The sequence below is a fragment of the Caloenas nicobarica genome, chromosome Z (assembly GCF_036013445.1).
Source record: "Caloenas nicobarica isolate bCalNic1 chromosome Z, bCalNic1.hap1, whole genome shotgun sequence".
Classification (NCBI taxonomy): Eukaryota; Metazoa; Chordata; class Aves; order Columbiformes; family Columbidae; genus Caloenas; species Caloenas nicobarica.
Window position 1 is genome coordinate 28,263,534 of NC_088284.1, and position 25,593 is coordinate 28,289,126.

Below are 25,593 nucleotides of genomic sequence, written 5' to 3' on the forward strand. Positions count from 1 at the left end.
TAACTTTGGGTGGTTTTAGAATAATGCAGCCTACTTACTTACTTGCAGATTTCTGCAGAGTCCAATCAATGAAAAGTTCTCTGCTTTGTGCGGCGTGAGCTCAGATTTTATAAGCCTTAGGAGAACTGTTATTTTCCTCAAAGCAGTTTTGACAACAGGTTTTAACAAAGTTAATAATCTCTGTCAAGGCACCGTAATGCAAGGTATCTTAAATATCACCTGTATTTCTTGGTTAATTATTCTGTAATAATTTAGAATACACACGTGGATGTAATAAAACACCATCGTTTAGGTTTACACCCTATATTAGAATATTCATATGTTTAATATATCTGTGTTATAGTATGGAGTGACATGAGTCTTGATGCAATGAAGGGATTAAAGCTTTAGGATAATAGAAAGGAGGAGGAGTGGATGATGTGATCATGGAAAAGAAGCAAGGTGTAATCTTTGTCAGCTATGCTCAGTTGTCCATTTTCTGGGTTAATGATGGCCTGAGACACCCAGGACAATGGGACAGCATGAGATGTAGCTGAATGCAGAATGCAGAAACATCTCATGAATATTTAAGAGATAATCATAAATAAATATCTGACTCATTTCCTAAAGACATAGTGATAGAAGTGAGTCTTGAAATCTGATAAGAGTGAAAAGTTATAATCTGCGTAGACCATCTTGGAATAAGATAGCAAAAAGGGTGGAGATAATTGCTGGAAGAGTAAATGAACAAAGCTTACGCAGGCAGGCTAGGTAAGAATTATGAAATGTACCGAAGAGAAAGAAAAGTCATTTAAAGAGCAGGTGATATGTTGGGAGAAAAAAAGTGAAGGTAAAAAGAAGGTAAAAAAGTGAAGGTAAAAAGAAGGTAAAAAAGTGAAGGTAAAAAGAAAATAGCTAGGTCTTAGCACAAGAGCTATCTTAAAATTTGTGGCACATTTCATTAAATAGGTGGCAGAATGGAAATGTGGGAGTAAGTGAAGAGGAAGCTATCAAGATGAGAGGTGAGGGAAAGTTAGGGGACTCTGTACACATATGCACAAAAAAGTTAGACCAGGTTTTATGAAGTGTTATAGAGGAAAAAGTGGTAAAATCTCAACACTGGATGGAGTAGAGCTTGCAACTCTGTATCACAGAGGCTGCTGGTCTTAGATAATGATGACAAGACGCAATGCAGTGAGAAAAGTTTAGGAGAAATTAAGTACTTCAGTTTGGATTAGTGAAATAGCATTTAAGAAGTGATAAGGGGAAAGGCAGAAATGTGAATTTGGGTAAAGAAAGATGATCTATGAATGAGGATAAACAACAAAGGTGGCAGCTGGTTTATATTGCACAAAGTTATAAAACTAAGAAATACAGCAGTTTTTATATTAATAGTACTGCTGCTGATTTTCAAAGATTTCTGCAATACTTCAGCTACACATTTATTTAACTAAGTCTCTTTTTAGATAAACCAGAACTCAAACATTTATATGATCACTTTTTCTAATGACTGTAAGATTTTAAGAAGCTGAAGGTGACTAGGAAAAATAATTATTAACATGTGTCAATTATAAAATGAAAACAAAATTTAAATGCCAGGTTTTCAAAACAACGCTTTTCTACTGACTTAAATGAACAAATGCTGCAAGTGTGGGAACTAATGAGCTTCTTCTTCATAGAAAAATATTGCACTGGGTCCAAGTGAGTTAACAAGCAGCTAATGTTATTCCAGAAACTGCATAAGGTTATGAAAAAGCTAACGAAACCTCTCTCTCCTTTTCCTTATTCTGTGGGTACAGTTCTGCTCTCACATAGCCAAATGACTTGCAGATCAAAACTCTCATGACCTGCTCAAAACACTATCTGAACTGAGAAACCACTGTTTGCACCTATGCACATAGCCATGCCAGCCAAATGGAAATGGAGAAAAAAAGCGGAGGACAGGCCAAAGGACTGCCCAGCACTGCTGGGTGGTATTTCAAAATGAAACAGAACCACCAAATTTAAGCAGAAGAGCTTGATGAATAATACTGGCTGAGTAAAACACTGAGGACTTCAGTGTGGAGACAGGCCATGATTAAGTCCTGGCTTGGAGAGCTGTGTGTGGGTGTGGCTGTGTGCAGCACAGAAAGGAGATGCAAATTAACAGCAGTGATTACGAACAGCCTGCTATGGAAAGAAGAAGAGGAGGCAGGAGCTGGGGACCATGAAAGATTTGTATTTAGTTAAGCCTAGGTAAAGCAAGGGAGATAGGGGGTTGATGGAGCAGTGTGAAAGCCTTTGCTTTCACACCTCCCACGCACTGACCCATCATGGAACAGGACTTTTGCCTCAGGGTTTAGGAGACCAAGGTGCCACAGAAGTGAGCACTGGTCTTGCTGATGCACCACGGCAGCATGGAGGATTGTCAAACATGTGCACCCTGCACTTCTCGGGGCACCAGCAGGGCTCTGCCTTCTCTTCTGTAAACTAGAATGGCTCCTTTGTTTCCTCTATCTTCATTTTTCTTGTGCCTGTCAAATTTCATGCTTGAGCAGTCTTGTGAACTACTGGATCACTTTCCACCCTTTGACTTGCATCATTTTTCCTCTGTCATGGAAAAAAAAACTTTGCTGGCACAGTTTTCAAGGCCCCTGGAATGCACAATAAGCCCTCCTACTGATAAAAGATGTACCAGTGAGACCTTGGATATGTTTACTGCACACAGAGCAAGTCTCCTGAAGGACTAAAACCTACAATACAACACGGGGAATTCTGGGAAGCAGCAATATAATTCTTATACCCCAGAGTTCTGCAGGTCTCACAGGTATCTTCATTTAATATAGTAACCCATCACTGAGTCTTATTTAAATTACTTTGATATACTTCATTAGTCAACCTAAACTTTAGTAGTTATCCATAGTGGCAGAACAGGATGAAGCAGCTGTTTCAAACATTAATTTAGGCCCACAGGTATATTAGCTGTCTGCAAAACAATTGAATGTTCTGGAAACTTTCTTTATAAGCAATGACAAATAGCAAAGTTCCATGCAACTCTAGAGATGAACTTTTTTTCCTCAGGAAACAATTTATGAACTACTCTGAGAATGTGCAATACACTCCAAGTAAGTGCCAAATGTGACCATTTCCCACATAAGATGTGCAGAATAACTGCTTGGTATAAGGTTCTTGTTGCACTAGTAGCAGTGCAAAACCACTGAACAGCATCAGAACATTTGGATACTTAAAATGCTTAGCTTCAACTCACATAGGCCACAATGCATGATTCAGGTACAAACATCTGTTCTCTGGGCCATATACTCCACCTGGAAGCATTAGTGACGGGCTAAAGAAAAGAGCTTCATTCAAATCTACTATTTTCTGAAGTCACAAAAAATATTTTTCGTGTTTGCTAGCACGAGAACCATAATCGGCTGATTTGCAGAGGTGCTACAGAACAGTGTAGGAGGTGATAGCAACAGTAATTAACTGTTGAGCAACACGAGACACTCCCTGCTGACTGCCACAGAACATGAGAACTTGATATTCTTACCATACACCTACTGTTTGCTCCATCTTTTATCACAGCAAACATGGGCTCCCCAAAGTGCTGCATTCACTGTGCCCTGTTGACACAGCGTATCTACAGAAAATAGGAAAGAAGCATATTAACACACTAACAAGGTATTCTTGCCGTGGCAGTACTAAGGTCCCTGTAGGTGAATGGATGAAGCATCCCAGCAAGGTCCATCAGCCTGTGATGAGGTTGCTCACGTAAGAGAGAGTTAACATCTCTGTATTATGCTGTTGCTTTGCAGTGCAGATGTATCCCAAGTTGGAGGAAAAGATTATATTTTTTTCTCTTTCTTTTTCAGAGGTTACCCTCCCTTTCTTAAAATGGTGCTGGCAGATTGAAATCCACTATACAGAGCAAGATATATTCGTGTAGATGAAAGTAAAACATTGCAGGCAGGCATTAATATAAAAGATACAGTTCCTTCAGAGGCCATCCTGAACTACTAACAGAGAGGATTAAGAGTCAGCTTTAAATTTTAAATACAAATGGAACTGGCTGGCTACCAAATGTAAGTCTATTCTTGCCAATGATCTCCAGCAAGAGCATAATATATTTCTTCATTTATTATGAATGTTTTTTGAACTTTTCTAAAAATACTATTCCAAATTTTCTATAGGATGTTTTAACAATTCTAAGACCTGTAACTAATACGAAGCAAGTATCCTGTTAAATAAATAAATGCTTTGCAGTCAATAGAAGAGGAAAATGCTCAGTATCTTCCAAAAGTGGCTGCTGAGAACAGCAAAAAAAATGTTTTAATAACCTCTCACTTCTCTGCCTCTCACATGAATCTATTTTGTATAAAACAAAGGCAAATTATTTTTGTTGTTGAATAAATTATCCCATTCTTGCTTAAACATGTTACTCTAGATTACAAACATATGGTTGTAAAAATAACTGTTTGGACTGATTTAAATGGATTTTAATCTCCAATTTGGCATGAGGAAAATTACTGTAAAACCTGTTTGGGATCACAAATGCATCTCTGTTCCACAGCTGTGAGAAGAGGGTGGCTTTGTAATCTTCCAAGTGTACAGACTGAAAGTCTCCTTAGCACAAAGCTAAAATGCATAACTAAAAGCATCCTGGTTTCTTTCTGCCTTAATTTGAAAGCAAATGGTGATAAAATGAAAATAAAGAACAAAGCTGTATGACTGTGCAATTAAAAAATTCTTTCATATGTAAACAGAAAGCTTCCTTAACAGCCTAAAATATTTTTTTCCAGTCTCTTGGGCTTGGTGGAATTTGGCAGGACTGGAGGTGGTTAAGGGTTGCCAGCATGCTGGATGACATCAGTTAGCTGTCATCTGTGCAGAACATGTGGGCTGGTGGGTAAAGCTGACTGCACAGCACACAGATACGATTAGAAGGGATGAAGCTGTGGGGAGTAGATGTGCACCTGCCTGAATTCCTGGCCACTCAGTCATCCCTTTTTATCCTCCATCCCCACTCTTTTCATAAAATAGAATAAAAGAAAACAAAACCAAGGGGAGAATGGAAGGAATTATGTCCATTTCATAACTCAGCTTTAACCACACAAAATAACTTTATTGATATGTCTTACATACTTTTATTTAGTTGGGTATTATAAGCACTAACTGCTGTCCACTGAAACCAGTATACTGCCTTTAAGAACATCTCTCAGCTGTCAAAGCCTCAGCACACATGGCTGAGGCTAAGCACGTGGCCAATACTCAGGTTCTCTTTCTTTATGGACTACTTTAACCATATCAGTTCCTACATTTTACATGCCAAAAATACATATCTGGACAGTTCCCACAGTTTAACTGATATGCCCATAACTTGAGTATGTATCTCAAACTTTATTTGTACTAAGCTAACAGTAGGATTACCTGCTCATTGTGGCAGATCCTAGGCCAATGTGCACCAAAGAGCTTACCATTCTCAACTGTATGCACTAGAGCTTTACTTGCATTAAAAATGAGGTAGGAAGAAAACCAAGAACTACCTTCCAGTGGTGACCAAGCACTGGCATTTTAAATTTATTTTTATGTTCTGTGTGTCTATACATGTATGTGTTTATATGTAGCTCTATAACACCATTCAAGGTAGGATAAGGACTATAACACAAGGGAAAGGTAAAGGAAAAAAATGTAATATTCAATTCTACTCATGTTCCCAAATGTAAGAATTTTTCAGCTTTACAATGGCAGGAGTCTTAAACACTGAGCCCTAAGGTGACTGAGCATATGAGGAACTGATTTTTGATTAAAAAACCCCAGATGTTTTATGCAGTGAGAAGCATGGCCTGACTATAAATCCAAACAATTAAAAAAAAAAAAAAAAAAGTGGCAAACAAAGTGTTAACTTGTTTGTCCCAATACTTCCGAGTTAACCATACTTAAATTCTCATGTGCTAATGCCTTCTTCCAGGTCTGTGTATAGGAGGAAAACCAGGTTATTGCCTGGATGCCTCAACACCAGATTCTTTCTGAGCATCATAACCTAGACATAAATAATCAAAGTCCTATTTTACTGTCCCTACAGAACTCAACTTTCACTCAGCTGAAAGAGGCTTGTCTTAAGCTCTCTGGATTTCTTCAGCTGGGCTGGCTTAGACTGACTCCCACCTCCATTGTTTCCTTAGGCCAGAATGGAAATTCTTTGATCTCTTGTAAGAATAAAGACACTCATTTCCATCTTTTGGTACTTGCTGTATCAAGCTCAAATAAAAATCTCTGCCTTGGCAGGAAAAGCAAGTCTTCTAAGCAATAGTCAATTCCTGGAACAGCCTGAAAAGATGAAAGCACTTCTCTATGTATTCTGATAGAGGATGACTACTAAATCCCAGTTTTGCTACCGTGACTGGTGCAGTCCCTTCCAGCTTAACTTCTCTCTTTAAACTCAACTTTCTTACTCTTTTTAACAGGAACTTAGTATGCAGCTATCAGCTAGATACCTCTCAACTGAATAACATTATTTCAACATGAATACAGCACCCCTTTTGACACCTGATGGGATTTTCATTTTTTTTTTTTTTCTGACAAAAGGATGGGAACTGCAATTAAGTCTATACTAACCTACTTACTGCATTTCTGTCTCTGAAAGAGCTCTGACACTAAGAAAATAAATGCTATAAGCATAGAAGCAGAACAGGTGTAAATGAAGGGGAAGACTCGGATTTAATTATCACATTTAACTTATATACAAGCAAGAGATGCACAGTTGTAACTGTCACCATTGGCTTAGTACTTGGTTCTTTCCATTGAAAAAATAATATATAGTATATCTTCACTGTCCTTTAAAGTCTTTCATTTGGAAGATACTAACACTTTGCTCAGTAATTAAGTACAGCCACCATAAGAATGCAGCAGAAATAAAAATAATCTTTTTGTCTAGAAAAAAAACCCTAAAATTACCACATTTACAGAAAACTTGAGGTACTGAAGGAAATCACAACACATACGCCATTATTTAAAGTAGAACTTTCACATAAATGAGTGTTTGAGATGCTGGCTACTACCACGAGGTTTCAAACCTTGCAAACTAAACATCACCTGTCAGCTACTGCCATTATATGGAAGATTTGCAGGTGCTGGACTGTAGAATGTGCCTGGATTCTTGCTATGATGAGACACAGATGTTGGTAATTTCCCTCACCAGAAACACCTCTTCTTCCAGCAGAGGACAAGTCAAGAGGGAGAATAATGACATGAAATGATACCAGAAGAGAAATTGGAAAGATTCCTGTGTAGAAGACAATAGCTGTTAGTAGGAGCAATAAACCCCGAAGGCAATTAATTTCTATTTTCAACTGATTGGCACAGCTTCAAACACTAAACCTGTGGTGCCTGGGTGGACAAATATTTGTGCAAATAATTCTCTGCCTGCCTCTTCCTGAGCTGAATCCCAAGCTGCATTCATGGAAAAGAAAAGGCTCAGGGGGATCTCACCAATGTGTAGAAACATCTGATGGAGCCAGGAAAAGGCACGGTAAAGAAGGGGAAGTCAGACTCTTCTCACAGAATGGTTGGGGTTGGAAGGGATCTCTGGAGATCATGTAATCCTACTCACCTGTTAAAGCAGGTTCACCTAGAGCAGGTTACACAGGAATGTGTCCAGGCAGGTTTTGAATGTTTCCAGACAAGGAGACTCCACAACCTCTCTGTGCAGCCTTTTCCAGTGCTCTGGCACTCTCAAAGTAAAGCAGTTTCTCCTCATATTCAGATGGAACCTCCTGTGTTTCAGTTTGTGCCCATTGACCCTCATCCTATCATTGGGCATCACTGAAAAGAGTCTGGTCCCATCCTTTTGACACCCACCCTTGATATATTTATAAACATTGACGAGATCCCCTCTCAGCCTTTTCTTCTCCAGGCTGAACACACCCAGCTGTCTCAGTTTCTCCTCATAAGAAAGGTGCTTCAGACCCCTCATAATCTTTGCAGTTCTCCGCTGGACTCTCTCCAGTAATTCCTTGTTCTTCTTAAACTGGGGAGCCCCGAACGGGACACAGAACTCCAGATGCGGCCTCACCAGGGCAGAGTAGAGGGGGAGGACAACCTCCCTCTACCTGCTGGTCACACTTTTCCTAACACATCCTAGGATACCATCGGCCTTCTTGGCCACAAGGTCACATTGCTGACTCATGGTCAGCCTGTTGTCAACCAGAACTTCCAGGTCCCTCTCCACAATGCTGCTTTCCAGCAGGTCACCCCCAACCTGTACTGATGCCTGGGGTTATTCCTCCCCAGGTGCAGGACCCTACACTTGCCTTTGCTGAATTTCATTAGATTCCTCTCTGCCCAGCTCTCCAGCCTGTCCAGGTCTCACTGAATGGCAGCACAGCCTTCTGCTGTATCCATCACTCCTCTCAGTTTGGTATCATCAGCAAACTTGCTATCCCACATCATCCAGATCACTGATGAACAGATTGAACAACACTGGACCAAGTACTGACCCCTGGAGAGCCCCCCTAACTAGACGCCTCCAGCCAGACTCTGTGCCGCTGATCACAACCCTCTGAGCTCTGCCATCCAGCCAGTTCTCGATCAGTCTCTCAATCCTCTCAGTGGTATCCAACAATGGGGCACGACACAACGGGTGCAAATTGAAATACAGAAAACTCCATTTAAATCTAAGAAGTTTTACTTTAAGAATACTCAAATAATGGAAAGGGTTTGTAGGTTGTAGAGATACCTGATAGGACACAAGTCTGAGCAACCTGCTTTAGGTGACCATGTTTTAAGCAGGGAGATTGGACTAGATTATCTCCGTTGGTCCACTCCAATCTCAATAATAGTGTACTGAAAGCACAGGAAAAGAAACTCAGCTAAGAAAGGCCATTCCAAAACCCAGAAGAATTAATGGAACATTCTTATTTATGGGTTTAGTTTTTATGATTTTTCACCTTTTGTTAGTAAATGTAATTCTTCTACCTCTCCAATTTTATATACCATTCCCAATCTACCACAGAGCTGGTGGTTTTTTTTGGTTTGTTTTAAAATCAACACCATTTATAGTCCCATTACAGATACATGAAAAATTATTGAAAAAAATAACGCATTTATTTTTTTCATAACTATCTGTATGACTTACTAAGCACATTTTTAGAAATTCAAATACCAAATACATGCACTGCAGCTGGCACATACAAATGATATGCACAATTATAACACACAAAAGGTCATCCTCTTCAAGACAAAAATCAAAATGTGAAATCCCTCTCCAACTTTATTCCCCAATTTTGCCAATTTTAGTGGGAACATCCACCATTGGTAAGGAAAACTATTATTTTAAAATAATAGAAAGTCCTCTTCTCTATTCCTGTAAAGTGAAAGTGTCAGGCTGGTCCTTAACTTGAGCCAAAACTTCTGGAAGTCTTCCACCTGCAGCTATCCACTTAATAGAGCACCTTAAATTTTGGGTCTCACCCAGCAAATATGCATTACATATGAAGCTTGTTTAATTACCATATTCCTTTAAAATGCCCATTCCTTACTTTGTATCATATTACAATGCTAGATACTAGATTGATATGGAAACTGACGGCCCATATCTTGTATAGATATTAGAATATGGAAGCACAGTGAATTAATTCTAAAATGCATAATCATAGAATACACACTATGTAAAGATTAAATTATTATCTTCCATTTATTTGCACAATATTTTTTTTTCATCTCATCTGAATTTGTGGTCCTAATATCTGCTCTGTTTTGGAAGGAATATTTCCTCTATAGAGCTGCACCTATATTTGATGGGAACCTCTAACTCTGCTCTCCGATTGGTGACTAATACTGTTTCTGAAACACAAACTAGTGATTGAGACAGGACAATAACCCCACAAAGCTCCTCCCTTTCAAAACAGAGAAGTCATTAGGACCACAAATTCTGATTAAAAGTTTTGAAGAACTATATATGATATTTGTAACTTGAAATGTGATACAGTCTCTGCCTTGTGCTGTGCTTCAAGCCTGTTTCTGTCCAGGAATTCTTCACACTGGCTAGGGAAGTGCAAGAGATTCATACATAGAATGTGCTAAAAGGAGCAACAAAAACTCTAAACTAGCTTCTATTCTTAACTTTCTGGGACAGACTCAGATAGTAGTTGACAGGATCACCATATAAGAACTCGAATAGATGATCCCAGCTATACCTCTTTCTGAATGGAATACTGCATTTATGAAGAAAGTTATGCAAAACTGAAAATGCAAAGAACAGGTACAAAATCCTGTTGGCTCCCACAGCACATAAGCACTTGAAAATGTACGCAGTCTGCTCCATCTAGACATCGATAAAAACAAGCTGGAAGTATCCCTGAGCTAGTCCTCCTTCAGGCAAAATTCTCTCTATCATATGTCTTGGAAATGAAGATATTATCTCCTTATGTATTAGTTATACCAGAAACAATGCAATATTATTGGTCTCAAGGACTTTTATTTTTCTTTTAACAGCTGTTCAACACTGAATAAAGTATACCAATGCATAAGTGTAAGTATAAAAAGTCAGTGAGTATAAAAAAGTAATCCTTTAGATTTAACTGCAACAGTGAAGAAAGAACACAGGGAACAGTGGAAACTTATTTCTGAAGGACCTTGCTCCCATAGAACTGTACCAAAAATGCAGTTGCAATAAATCCAACAGTATCCAATTCTGTAGACAAAGTCCATGAACACAGTGTCTGAATGTCAATTTTATATCAGCACATAATTGAAATTCAGCTTTCATCATCACTGCTGCTCCATGCGTCTTCATATGCTGGATTTAAATGCTGTTGAGGCAGAGACTAAAGAAAATAAAAATTCTCTCAGTGGTTTGCTTAATTAAAAATACTAAAAATCAAATAAGGGCAATGCTAAAGACATTTCTTAAACTACTGTATGTGGACAAACTATTGTGTGTCTCACTGGTGCTGCATTTTTTTAACCATTTCTTTGGCCATTTCACTGATTACAGACAGGATAAATTATAAAAAGAAATAATACTTTAAATTAAATATAACAAAAAAAAATATCTGGAACACTGACTGGAAGTTTTATGAATGGCTGGTGTAACATGTAACAGATAGATATTACTATATATGTTTTGTATCACTGTTTTTAAACCATAATTTCCATAATTTCCGTAGCCCAGCATAACTGAGCACTGCCTCAAAAAGTAGTGGTGGCTTCTAACTGCATCCAACAACTATTTCTCACCTTAGCCCCCTAGGGTCAAGCTACAGGGTTTGTCACAGTTTTTGACTTGGGGTAAAATTGTTTTCTTGTTTACTTCTATCCCGAGTTCAGATTCTAGTCATTACAGCACTCGAACAGCTGTTCCAGCACATGGGAGGGAGCAGGAACTAGTGGGCTGTGGACAGCAGAATCCCTTCTTTCAGAGGCAGTGCTCATCTACAGCATTTGCAAAAAGCAGCTGTAGCTTAACAGATTTCGGAACAATGGTACATGTTACATACCTCCACGTCAGATTTAAAGGGGCAGTCCTAATCAGAGCTGGGCAAATAACCCTGTTGCTGTGGGTTTGTTTTTCAGACTAAGAAAAAGCCATTCACACATCAAAATTCTCAGTTACATTAAAAATATTAATTTCAGGTCAACTGAACACATTTTGGATTTAGATTATCTAATGTTTGAAACTACTTTTTTCTGCTTTGCTTAAGTGTAGGACAGTTTTGAAATAAGTTGTCATATAAAGGAAATGTTACAAAAATTTTATGTTTCTTATCATTTCCCCATCCAAAATGCAACTTTTCAGAAATTTTTAAAAGTGGAACTTTTGTATGCTATGAGCCAAAACATTAACATATCCTGATTTTTTAACATTAATACCATTTGGCAGATTCTGATTCTGTGAATGGTTTCATAGAATCATTTTGTTTGGAAGAGACCCACAGGATCATCAAGTCCAAGCATAACCTAACTCTAGCACAAACCCATGCTCCTAAGAACCTCATCTAAATGCCTTTCAAACACCTCCAGGGATGGTGACTCCACTACTTCCTGGGGCAGCCTTTTCCAATACCTGACAACCCTTTCCATGAAGAATTTTTTCCTAATATCCAATCTAAACCTCCCCTGACACAACTTCAGGCCATTTCCTCTTGTCCTATCACTTGTTACTTGGGAGAAGAGACCAACACCCTCCGTGCTACAACCTCCTTTCAGATACTTGTAGAGAGCGATAAGGTCTCCCCTCAGCCTCCTTTTCTCCAGGCTGAACAGCCTCAGTTCCCTCAGCTGCTCCTCACCAGCTTTGTTCCCCAGACCCCTCACCAGCTTTGTTCCCCTCTCAGTATTGGGGCCAGTTCTGTTTAATCTCTTTATCAAAGACCTGGATGAGGGGATTGAGTGCACCCTTAGTAAGTTTGCAGATGTCACCAAGTTGGGTGGGAGTGTTGATCTGCTGGAGGGTAGGAAGGCCATACAGAGGGATCTGGACCAGGTGGATCAATGGGCTGAGGCCCATTGTATGAGGTTTAACAAGGCCAAGTGCCGGGTCCTGCACTTGGGTCACAACAACCCCAGGCAGTGCTACAGGCTTGGGGAAGAGTGGCTGGAAAGCTGCCTGGCAGAGAGGGATCTGGGGGTGTTGATGGACAGCCAGCTGAACATGAGCCAGCAGTGTGCCCAGGTTAAAGTCTATAATTTTTCCCCCTCAAGCTGTTCACTTTTTTTTTTTTTTTTTTTTTTTACTCAGCTCTAATACCAAGAAAAAAGAAAGTACTCTCTTGGAAAACAGTGTTACATATGATCTTCCCTGTAACAGCCTGAATGTTTTGCCTCAGACACTAAAATAAGGTTGTTTAAAATAGTCTTTATTATATTTCTGCATCAAAAATATTCGCATATGAAATGTGGCATCCCTAATCTTACTGTTTAATACACAGTATATTTTAAACAATTTAAAATACAATCTTTGGTACCCTTCCAACTCTAAAATAGCATAAACTACAGAAAACAGTCCAGAAATTAAGGGAACTGAAGTAAAAGTTTAAAGACTGATAGCCAAATGACAATTTTAATTGAGAAGCTACAAGTCTGCAAAAGATTTTACAAGACTGAGAGAAAATGTCCTCTTGAAACCCCACAACAATCAAAAGATTGCACAGAAAAAATAGATTATTCTCCTTTTAATTAGGAAGTTACAAATTTTGATGGTGAAACACATACTTAATATTTAATTTTCATACCACTCCCCCAAGCATAACAGCCATAAAAAGTATAGTTCGAACTCCTAAGTTCATTACCTTTTCAGAAATGTCATCAGGAACTGACTCTCGAAGAGATGGTATCCATGCAAGGATATTGCAGTCTTTGCTACCACTATAAAGTTCCTTTAAAACAGCAAGCAAAAATTACTTTTACATAAATTTCCTGAATACGGTGTTGGAAAAAACCCTGTATTAAATATTTATTTTAAAATGAAGAGAAATATACAATTTCTAATTTGTACTATAATCTTGATAATCAGTATTTTAAATGACATGCCAAAACAAAATAAGTAAGTTTTTATATTTTTCCCAGACTGCTCACCAAAACAGCACTACCCACATTTAAATGAACTTTATTGCTTAAATAAGCTTTTCTTCTCCTGTCTCATGTCTCCCAAAAAGACAAGTATTTTAACAGTTAGGAAGCTTAAGAAATTAATTATGTTCAAGGGAGAGGAAAAAAAGGGAAAAAAGAAAATGAAAAATATTTTATTTTAACTAAAATATATGAATCAACTCAAAAGCACCTAGTAATACATGTTAGAAGAGTGCATAAGTATGGAGCAAAGACATACTAGGTAAATGTAGTTTCGGTATGCCTAGAGAGGGAAAAGAACAAATAAAGAACAATTTGAAGCCTGTACCCTGTCGGGAAGGCGGAGATCAGAAAGACCTATTTGTTATTTTTAATAAAAATACCTCTGTTTATTATGGTAATGACTAAGGACTGAGATCCCATTGTGCAAGGCACCCTGCAAACCACATGGAAGCAAACAGTCTCTACACCAAATAGCTAACAGTCAACTACAGCTTAGTTTTCTTAGTTCTTTAATAAAGGAAACACAGACTTCTCTGTCACTTTAAACTAAGGAAATTTTAGTAGTAAGAAACACTGCACCATCTTTGCAGTAAATTTTGCACTAATGCTTCTATTTTCCAAAGTCCCACTTACATGAACATGCATGAAAATACTTTCATATGCCTTCAATCTTGAATCATACTTCTGCATATTATATGCCATGTCTCACAACACTTGAGTTTTGCTCTGTGTTTAAACTTCTTGAGTGAAACACAAAGTATTTTTCTGTATTCAGGCTGACAGTATGAAAACCTTGCTTTAAGTATGTTGGCTTTTACACTAAACTAGCAACTGTGCACATTACTAATATGCTGATTTAACATAAGCTAAATAAATTATTACAGTTCTGTCTTAGCAGAAAGTGTCCTATATTATGTATATTTAATTCTAGAACTGCATGAGTTATGCTGACAGTGTAGGAACTTAAAGCCTAATCCCTATAAATACCCATTTATGTGGGTAATCTTATTCAACAGACTTGGCACACTTTTGTAGAACTGGTCCCATGCATGAAGTTATTCACGCATAAAACACACACAAGATTAGAGTTCGTAACTTTATGAGAGAGGAAACACCCTTCTTATTTTGCTTAAAAGAAGACAGGTCAAAGATACACCAAGGTATATGTCCCACTTCATCCTGCCAGCAGTACTCTACTCAGGCCTCCTGCCTGTGACAGGATAAAGACTATCACTAAGACTTTAAAACTTCCCATGTTTGGCAAAGAGTGGCTGGAAAGCTGCCTGGCAGAAAAGGACCTGAGGGTGTTGGTCAATAGGTGGCTGAACATGAGCCATCAGTGTGCCCAGGTGGCCAGAAATGCCAACAGCATCCTGGCTTGTATCAGGAATAGTGAGGCCAGCAGGACCAGGGAAGTGACCGACCCCTGTGCTCGGCACTGGTGAGGCCACACCTCAAATCCTGTGTTGTTTTGGGCCCCTCGTCATAAGAAAGACATTCAGGTGCTGGAGAGAGTGCAGAGGAGGGCAAAAAAACTGGTGAAGGGTCTGGAGCCCAAGTCTGATGAGAAGCGGCTAGAGGGAACTGGGGCTGTTCAGCCTGGAGAAAAGGAGGCTGAGGGGAGACCTTATCACTCTCTACAACTACCTGAAAGGAGGTTGTAGCATAGAGGATGTTGGTCTCTTCTCCCAAATAACAAGAGATAGGACAAGTGGAAAGGCCTGAAGTTGTGCCAGGGCACGTTTAGATTGGATATTAGGAAAAAAATATTCACAGAAAGAGTTGTCAAGCATTGGAACAGGCTGCCCAGGGAAGCGTTTTGAGTCATCATCCCTGAAGGTGTTTAGAAGATGTGTACATGTGCTGCTTATGGACATGGTTTAGTGGTAGACTTGGTAGTGCTAGGTCACTGGTTGGACTTGATGATCTTAAAGGTCTTTTTCAACCTAAATGATTCTATGATTGTGTTAAAATCTGTCCTTGTGAGCAATGTTATGGTGACATCAGTATACTTCCACTTAATCTTCATTATCACTTGTCTCACTTTCTGATCCTGGCATTGCGAGATCTTCAGTTCATATCCACTGCATTGAGTAATACTTACAATTAATTATTACAATCTGAAATGGTGACTCATATCTTAAGTTAGTCAAGGGAAGAGCCAGTGTGCTCCATGACTGTTTATGTGACAGTATAGGACATACACATATACTGTACTACAAACATACTCCATGCATGTTTATGGTAAAATATATATGGAAATATTATGCTTTAAGACTCTGAGGACAGATTGCAAATAGAACCTAATTTAACTTTCAGTTATCTTTACTCACTAGCCTGCCACTGGATTTGCCAAATACCTTTGCAAATGTCACTGTCATTTCTTGAACAATAGAAGTAGGCATAATTTAAAGCAAAATTGTTTCCTGATGCATACCTAATATTTTATTACATGTTATTCGTGCATGGTGCTTTACTTCATTTCTTTTTCTGAAAGAGAAGTGTAGTTCTCATTTGTTTACTTAAATTATTCTAAGCAGCTAATATGGCACAATGGTATCTAGCATATTAAATCCAACAGTAAATATAATCTAAGACATTGCACAGTGAAGATTTCCTCTTCCACGCCACCCTTGAAATCACTGACCTCCTATTAAATCAATGGCTCTTAAAAAAGGACCAAATTCTGCAGTTCTTACTACTCATGCAGACTAACATCTTATTACTAAGTTTATATATAAATAATGGATACATAATATAGTGGATTTTTTGGGTCTAGTCTCTGGACCTCAAAAGGCGTATATACACAAATTAATGAAATCTCACACCACTCTGTGGAGACAGCTCCACAAAATATCTCAAACACAAAAGGTACTCCACACAAACCTGCTCATTAATTTGGACCTCATAAGGACAGACAAAGACTAATATAATTGGATTGCAAATAGCTAGTTGCTTGGGTATCAGTAATCATATTTGACTACATGGTTCTGAGCAAACAGAAGACACTTCTCACCTCAAATATTAATACATAACTGGTACAAAGCTAAAGTTCCTTTTAGACCTTATTTCAGTTATGAGGTGAAACAAAGACAGTGATTAAAACACAGTTAATGAACAGAAAGAATGTGAAGGACTGGCAGCAACCAAAATCAATCAGAAGTTTCAAACATAGAAAAAAATAGTAGGAAATTCTAATGACCAGATTTGGGGATGGGTAGGACAGAAATCACTCAGCAGGGTTAAAGACAGCAGAAAGTTTAGAAGACTGTTAATACGAAGAAAACTCTTAACAACAGAGACTCACTACTAGACGGAAATGGTATAAACTGTGAAGAAAAGATGTAGACCTTGTTTCATATGAAGATAGTGTACTAATTTCAAATGTCCTAATAGGTAAGAAAAACGTTAGAAAGCCATCTGCTACACATTTCACCAGTAGATGCATAACTACACATCAGAGAGACTTAAAAGAGTTGTCTAAGAAAACTTCTGGCTTGCTTGAGTTAGTTATGTTTTAATACATATTGATATACTACGAAGCTGAAAGTGAGCTAATATGCCATTCGGGTAAAGAAAAAAAAAAAGAAAAAAGTGGAATGATACAGATTCAAACGAACTAACTGATGAGGGAAACAAGGTGATTAAATGATTCAGGTACTGTAGAGTCAAGATATAGGAATACAAAAAAATGTCAACACAGTTTGCAACAAAGCATGTTTGGCAAGTGAAACTGATTTTATTTACAACTAGTAACTGAAAATACAAAGGCATGGCTCTGAATAACTTTTTAACATATGGATTTAAGATTGCTTGCAAGAGTAAAATAAAACAGATTTTACAGATAACTGAATTCTCAGAAAAGGAGTTTTAACTGGGAAATCATCACTTCTATTGGTAATATATGAAGACTAATGAATGTACTTCATTGTTTCAAGCCAGAAGGTGCAATTTGGAAGTACAGGTATGACTACAGTCAAAATAACACTACCACTACCTTTGGTTTTGACACACTAACTATAGTAATTTTATTCCAGACTAACAATTTAATACAAATAAATGCAGAACATTTAAAGAAAAAGACAATCCAGTCACACTTCTAGAATACAGAGCTGAACTGTGGAAGAGGATGATTCTGGAAGAGAATCAGAAATTGCAACAGATAAACAAATGAAGTTGTTGCCAACATAAACCTATAGCTACAGTGACTGATGCAGGTATTGTGTGCATGCTCACACAAGTGATCCTTTTCTAAGGATCTTAAAAGCCAAGATAGAGACATTATAAAGAGGTCTGCATTTCCAGGGCTGGAAAACATGTTTTACAACGAGATGTAATGAGACTCGCCTCTTCAGCTTTTCAAAAAGAACACCAAAGATGACTTAATATAAACACACTAGTATTTTTGTTTGGAAACTACTCTTAAAAACACCAAGAGCTTTTTAAGCTAGTGAAGAATAGTTCAGAAAAGATGTGCCTTAGCTATAATGTGAATATTCCACCTTTCAGTGGATCTCGTATCTCACTGCCTATTCATGCCATAACTGCTTTCCAGGTCTAGCAAGGCATATTAGCTTGGGCTCTAATTGCCTCATCCCTGATGTGTCCAAAATTTCAGTGAAGTCCATCTCAGTGACAGGGAAACATTGTTTCAGACAAAGTTACTGAACTCAAAGCAAGAGCTACCAGATTAACTTCTATGATGTATTGTATAAGAGGTCATGAAAGATATCCACATGCCCCTTTTGCCTCAAATACTTCTCCCTGAAATTTCAGAAACAAAAGATGAGAAAGGGTGAGCTGGAACATGAAGTACAACCCTCAACACCTGAGGGCAACTCTGTTATATCTTTAAAATCCACACTAACATCCACTCTGCTCTTACCACACCACAAGCTGTAAGAACAATCTGTTGTAACGTATCTCATAACAAATTAAGCTTTGTTATCCTTAAGTCCTTTATTGCAAGAGAAATATATACCATAGGGGGAGAGGAAAAGAATAAAAAAAGCAGAGGAAAAGTAAAAAAGACTGTCAACATCCTGAGTCCGTGTAACGCTATGGTATTTCTTAGGTGAAATGTTCTCAGATTAATTTTAAGAAGCTCATTATGTTCTCAGCCCCTCATCTAAATTGTTCATACATCCAGCGATTGCTTTAACTACAGGCATTTGAGCAAGATCACCTTAGCAAAGTACTTGAGGGTTTCTCAGTACTGATAGAAATACTAATGCACTTCACCTAAATGCACTTCACATTCTTTCTTACTGTGATTAGTCTTAGGTATCTCAGAGAAAGACAAATGCCTCCTCTTCAGTCTTACAGAAAACAAAAGCCTTAATGCATAAAATTTATTAATGACAATATAAACCAAAAAATTACTGTAGGTATATTGAAAGGTTACCTATGTAAGATGAAACGAATAGTCGAAGGCACCCAATACAGAAAGGGCCATCCCAAGAATGTGAGCAAAATTATCTTGCTTGACACACAGGCCACAAAATTCCGTCTTACATCAAGACCTTTGATTAAAGCACATTCCTGAAAAGTTAAAACTTTTTGTGCAAACAGTTTGGCAATCTGCATAAATATTCCAGGTTGTCTGGAATATTGTTTGTACATTACTTACCTGAAAATTAGGTTGAAATACACAGCAGTAGACAGTACTATAATGACCTCGAAGCATAGTGATCAGTTCTCCTGTGAAAACTGTATAAACAGCAATGGTGCTACCATACGGTACAAAGGCAAACTCTGGATTACAGCCACAGGAGATGGTGAATTTGAGTCCTTTTCTACTTTCATTACAGACTTTCCCATAATTGACCTGTAAAATGAAGGATTATGCAGTTAGCTATTAACTAAAACTACAGGAAATAATTTTATACAAAAAGACCAATTTCATTTCTTCTTTAATACCTAGTAAAATTAATTTTAAGCTTCCCAATGTGAATAGAACTTCTGAGATTTCCAGTTAGAGTTGCCTATCAAGAGAATAATTTTTCTGTTCATTTAAGTTCACTCTCCTTAATATCAACTTTAAGAAAGGGAAAGAAAGACATGCCTAGAAATCAACAGTTCCACACAGGAATAGAATTTGCACAGGCTATTCCATGCCAGATTTACAGCAAGCACCTAAATTATCACTGAAATCAGAACTTACTCAGGAATTATCACCTTAAACATTTTCCTAGACGATCCACAGAATAATTTTCTCTCAAGCGTTACAAATATTAAAAGAACTCCTTATGCACAACAGTATATAGCTATAAATCATAGAATCGTTCAGGCTGGAAGGGACCTTCAAAGGACATCTAGTCCAACCTGGCTGCAATGAGCAGGGACATCTTCAACTAGATCAGGTTGCTCAGAGCCCCGTCCAGCCTTGTCTTGAATGTCTCCAGGGATGTGGCATCTACAATCTCTCTGGGCAACCTGTGCCGGTGTTTCACCACCCTCATTGTAAAAAAATTCTTCCTTATGTCTAGTCTAAATCTACCCTCTTTTAGTTTAAAATGGTTAGCCTTTGTCACATTGCAACAGACTCTACTAAAAAGTCTGACCCCATTTTTTTCATAGGCCCCTTTTAAGTACTGAACGGCTGCAGTAAGGTCTCCCCAGAGCCTTCTCCAGGCTGAAAAACCCCAACTCTCTCATCCTGTCCTCACAGGAGAGCTGTTCCATCCCTCTGATCATTTTCATGGCCTCCTCTGGGCCCTCTCCAACAGGTCCATGTCTTTCCTGTACTGAGAGCTCCAGAGTTGGACACAGTACTCCAGGTGGGGTATCACCAGAGTGGAGCAGAGGGGCAGAATCACCTTCCTCGACCTGCTGGCCACACTCCTTTTGATGCAGCCCAAGATACGACTGGCTTTCTGGGCTGCAAGCTTACATCGCCAGCTCATGTCCAGCTTTCAATCCACCAGTGTCCCCAAGTCCTTCTCCACAGGGCTGCTCTCAGTCCCTTCATCCCCCAGCCTGTATTGATACTGGGAGTTGCCCTGGCCCAGGTGTAGGATTTGGCACTTCACCTTGTTGAACCTCTTGAGTTCGAAGTTTGAGGCAAATATAAGCATCAGCCAGCATAAGCCTGGCAAGGAAGAAGACTACTTGTTGCTCTATTTTTGATGTTTCATAACAAAGAGCACTTATGTAAGAAAAGTACAATATAAAGTAGAAAATCTCTCTCAGTCATCATCAAAATGTATACAAAGAGTTTGATTAGCATACAAGTAGGTTGATATTTTTCATATTGAGAGGATATTTTCCTGAGATGTGGAGTTCATGTAATGTCCTTTGTGGATACGCTGCTCATTTCGTAAAGACGGTGTTTGTAAACATTGACTGTTTTAAGTCTTCTTAATGCTAGTTGTTTTAAGAAGCATATTACTCTGCTGATAAAGAGCAATTAAACTCCTTTCCAGAGTACGTGAGCTGTAACAGCAACAATTACCAAGCCACAACACTACTCATAACAAAGGCATGTACAATGAAAAGGAAGAGTGGAAGCTTGGAAAATTATATGGATATACTCCATAAAAATGTTCCTGCTTGATAGAGGAGCAACGAAAAGGAAAGGATGCTGCCAAACAAGAACTAAATAAAGGTCTTAAAAGCTGACTTTGTCCTTTAAGCACACAGACAAACAGAAAACTGGCTTCCCCCTGTTTGATTCTTCTTATATTCAGTGAATCTGGACTTTCTATTCCTCTTTGTGATATATGTGTACAACTCCAACATTCATTTCTCTTACTAACGGAAACAATCCACTAGGCCCCAAATTCGGCTCATTGCTCAAAAAGATTCACATGCATAGCTTAGTTCCTATACCTTTGGAGAGCCATAGAAAAAAAATGATGGAGATCAAAAGGACTGGCCAGTTGGGGAAATAAACAGACTATGGTGTGAACTTGTATTACCTGTACATGCATTTGTCTGCTGGTGCCTTAAAATTACTTTAAGCAATATCTCTGGGCACTGTGTGAAAATATAGTACTCTGGACAGTATAATTCTGGACTTGAAAAAGCAAGGCAGGATCAAGCTATTCCACATCAAATACAAAAAATTGTAAAAAAGCCTATGAAACAAGTCAATGAACTAACAGGCACAGAAAAACAAAAAACAGTGATCCAGCTGGTGGTAGTACAGTGAACAAACTGTATTATCTACTTTGGTGATGGTGATATGAAGACAGAAAGATGTCTGTATGTAAGTGCTGAGAACAAGCTGGCAAATATGGGTAGTGTGGACACAGAAAAGTCTGTTCATTTAAATGTCTACAAGAAATTGGTTTTGCTGTGTTTTGAAACTAAGCAGCAGAAGTAAAATTCTCCTAAAGTAGACTAAAATTTCTTCCTTTCCTGATAGCAATGACAGACCATAATCACCACTGTTTAAATTTTCATGGAAACTGACTTACTTAGTATGTCCCTCTTTCAAAAACAACATAGGAAACAATCTCCTTTACTGAACAGAAAATTAAGAACCTCCAGCAAAAAAAAAAAAAAGGCATAGAAAGGACTGGAGCAGCAGTAGAGATTTAATTCCCTCATTCGCCCCCACCACCACAATTTGGTCGCAAGGTAAATGTAGGGGGATTGATATATTTTTTAACACTGTTATACAACTCCACAAGAGAGACTCCACAAAAACACAAAGAAAGTTGTAAGAAAGCCAGGAAGTCCATCAGCGAAACTCTCAGGTATGGAAAACTGCTCTGTGGACAGCACAGAGACAATTAATAGTTTAAAAAAAAAAAATCTACCAGAAGTCACTGCATATTAAGGTTTTCATTACTGTCTGCAGTGTTTTCAGCTATGGTCACAAATTAATGAATTTAAAGTCACCATATTCAATCTTTAACTAGATATAGGCTACTTCATACTGTCCCTTATAATAAGTAGAAATAAGAAGAAAAATCTGTAAAAAAAATGCTCACAAATTCTTAAACGATGAGATGAAGCAGCTATATCCTTTATAAAAATGAATAAATATGGAAAGTCGTAATGACAATTGCACAAATTATAAATCTCCTAAAAGTAAGCACAAGTAAAAACATAACCAAAGATCCCCAAGAACTTACTAACGTGTTTTCTCCAGTGGAGCTGTTCCAGAGTCGCATCCGATCATCTGTGCCAATGGTCAACAGATGAAGTCCATCATGTGTGTAGCATAAACCATTAACTCTCCCATTGTGAGCAGTGTTTGCTGTCAGGAAAAAGAGCTGTTTCAGATTTCTACAGAAGATTTACTGTTTTGTATACATATTTTTATTTCAATGTATAGCACTGAAAGTGCTGCTTAAATGGTAACATATCAGTAAATTAATTATTTAACTCTCAGTTTATAAAAGCATCAGGCTGGCAACTGGTCACCAGCGCTGTTCCTCAGGGCTCAATTCTAGGGCCAGTCCTGTTCAATATATTTACCAATGATCTAGATGCAGGAGTTGAATGCACCATTAGCAAGTTTGCTGATGATACCAAACTGGGAGGTACTGTTGACCCTCTTGAGGGATAAGATGGGACAGATGGGAGCACCAGGCAATGATTAGTGGGATAAAATTTAACAAGTTGTGTTCCTCAGGGGTAGATATTGGGACTGGCACTGTTTAGTATCTTTGTTGAAGACATGGACAGTGGGATTGAGTGCACTCTCAGCAAGTCTACTGATGACAACAAGCTGAGTTGTTGACATGCCTGAGGGATGGGATGCCATCCAGAGGGACCCGGACAATTTCAAAAGGTGGGCCCATGTGAACCTCAGGAGTTCAACAAGGCCAAGTGCAAGGTTCTGCACCTGGCTCAGGGCAATTCAAAGCATAAATACAGGCTGGCTAGGGAATGGGCTGAGAGCAGCCCTGAGGAGAAGGACTCAGGCGTGTTGGTTGATGAGAAGCTCAATGCGAACTGGCATGTTGACATCACTAGAAAACTTCCTAGCCTGGTATTGCCCTCGGACTACTACTCATTACTGGTCTTCCAAGTGGGTGGTGATGAAGCTGCAACCCGTAGTCCAAGGGCAATCAAAAGAGACTTCAGGGCTTTGGGATGGTTGGTAAGAGAATTGGGAGCACATGTTATTTTCTCTTCTCTTCTTCCAGTTGTGGACAGTGACATTAGAAGAAACAGATGGATGCAGTAGATTAATACATGGCTCTGCGGCTCGTGTCACTGCCACAATTTGGGGTATTTTTGATAATAGAATGGCCTACACAGCACCAGCTTTGCTGGTGTTGGATGGGACTCACCTTTCTCAAACAGGAAGAGGGTCTTTGCTCAAGAGCTAGTGGGGCTCATTGACAAGGCCTTAAACTACACATGATGGGGGAGGAGGGACGATACCAGGCTTGCCCATGACAACCTGTAGGACAAGATGTGAGGACAGGGGGATGGGGTGCTAGCAAGTACCCTCAGCTGGTGGCTCTGAGACATGCTGGCCACACTGAAACACACTTGAAGTCTTACGCTCCTGAGATAATACAAGCCAACAGGAAACCAGCAGCAAAATACTTCAAAATAATTGAGATGTTCCTTTGAGAACGAGATACAGCCAACAGCCCAGCTGAAGTGCCTCTACACCAATGCATGCAGCATGGGCAACAAACAGGAGGACTTGGAAGCCACACTGTGGCTAGAAAGCTATGACCTCATGGCCATTGCTGAAACTTGGTGGGACAGATGCCACGACTGGAGTGCAGTGATTGATGACTACAGGCTATTCAAAAGGGACAAGCAGCCCAATTGGGGGAGGATATTGATGAAGCCTTCTTACTCCAGCTACAGGAGGCATCGCGCTTGGAGGCTCTTACCCTCCTGGGGGACTTCACCCACCCTGACATGTGCTGGAAAAGTGGCACGGCAAGCTGTAGGCCATCCAGGAGACTCCTGGAATGCACTGAAGATAACTTCTAGGCCAGGTAAGAGACAGCCCTACCAGGGGGAATGTGACACTGCACCTGATGGTCACCAGTGCAAGTGAGCTCATCAGTGATGCCAAGACTGGAGGCAGCCTGGGCTGCAGTAATCACGCTCTTGTGGAGTTCACAGTCCTGAGGGATGTGGGACGGGCAAGGAATAAAGTCAGGACCCTGAATTTTAGGAAAGTGAACTTCCAGCTCTTTAAGGAGATTGTGAACAGGATCCCCTGGGAAACTGCCCTCAAGGACATGGGAGCAGAACAGAGCTGGCAGAGCTTGAAGGGCACGTGCAAGAGCTCTCAATCCCCAAGTGTAAGAAATCAGGTAAGGAGGACAAAAGGCTGAGTCGAGACCTGCTGGACAAACTAAAGGGCAAGAAGGAAACACACAGGCAGTGACAGCAGGGACATGGATCCTGGGAAGAGCACAGGGACACTGCCCGGTTGTGCAGAGATGGCGTCAGGAAGGCCAAGGCGCTGCTGGAGCTGAACTTGGCAAGGGACGCAAAGAGTAACAAGAAGGGCTTCTACAGGTATGTCAGCCAGAAAAAGAAGGTCAGAGGTAGTGTAGCCCCCCTGATGAGCAAGACTGCTGAACTGGTAACAACGGATGAGGAGAAGGCTGAGGTACTCAGCAACTTCTTTGCCTCAGTCTTCATGGACAAGCTGTCTTCCCACACCTCTCAAGTGGATGAACTGCAAGAGGGGACTGCGGGAGCAAAGTCCCTCTCACGTTAGTGAGGATCAGGTCTGTGACCACTTGTGGAGCCTGAACATACATAAGTCTATGGGATCTGATGACATATATCCCAGGGTCCTGAGGGAATTGGCTGATGTAGTTGCCAAGTCACTCTCTGTGATATTTGAGAAATCATGACTGGAAAAAGGGAAACACTGCACCTGTTTTTGAAAAGGGTAGAAAGGAGGATCCCAGGAACTACCAAATTGTCAGCCTCACCTCTGTGAGGAGAGATTATTAGGGGACTGCAGCATCTTTCTTATGGGGAAAGAGCTGCTCAGCCTGGAGAAGAGAAGACTGAGAGGGGACCTTATTTATGTTTACAAATACCTCAAGGATGGGTGTCAAGAGGATGGGACCAGACTCTTCTCAGTGGTGCCCAATGACAGGATGAGGGTCAGTGGGC

General features: G+C 39.4%; 1 protein-coding gene across 7 annotated transcripts in view; it reads right to left on the reverse strand.

Annotated features, from left to right (window-relative positions):
* Window positions 1-9,178: 9,178 nt before the first annotated feature.
* The window catches only part of ERCC8 (ERCC excision repair 8, CSA ubiquitin ligase complex subunit), a 33,990-nt gene continuing 17,575 nt past the window's right edge, over window positions 9,179-25,593 (reverse strand). For 2 of the 7 annotated variants that reach the window (XM_065656310.1, XM_065656312.1), the window contains exons 9-13: window positions 22,614-22,738; window positions 19,160-19,357; window positions 18,935-19,071; window positions 13,248-13,334; window positions 9,179-10,784 (exon numbers count right to left, since the gene is read on the reverse strand). In XM_065656310.1, the coding sequence (XP_065512382.1) occupies window positions 10,763-10,784; window positions 13,248-13,334; window positions 18,935-19,071; window positions 19,160-19,357; window positions 22,614-22,738 (569 nt within the window). In that variant the 3' untranslated portion in view covers window positions 9,179-10,762. Of the gene's footprint in view, window positions 10,785-13,247; window positions 13,335-18,934; window positions 19,072-19,159; window positions 19,358-22,613; window positions 22,739-25,593 lie in introns of those variants that run through there. The other 5 variants (XM_065656311.1, XM_065656313.1, XR_010607835.1 and 2 more) reach the window with 5 other exon arrangements.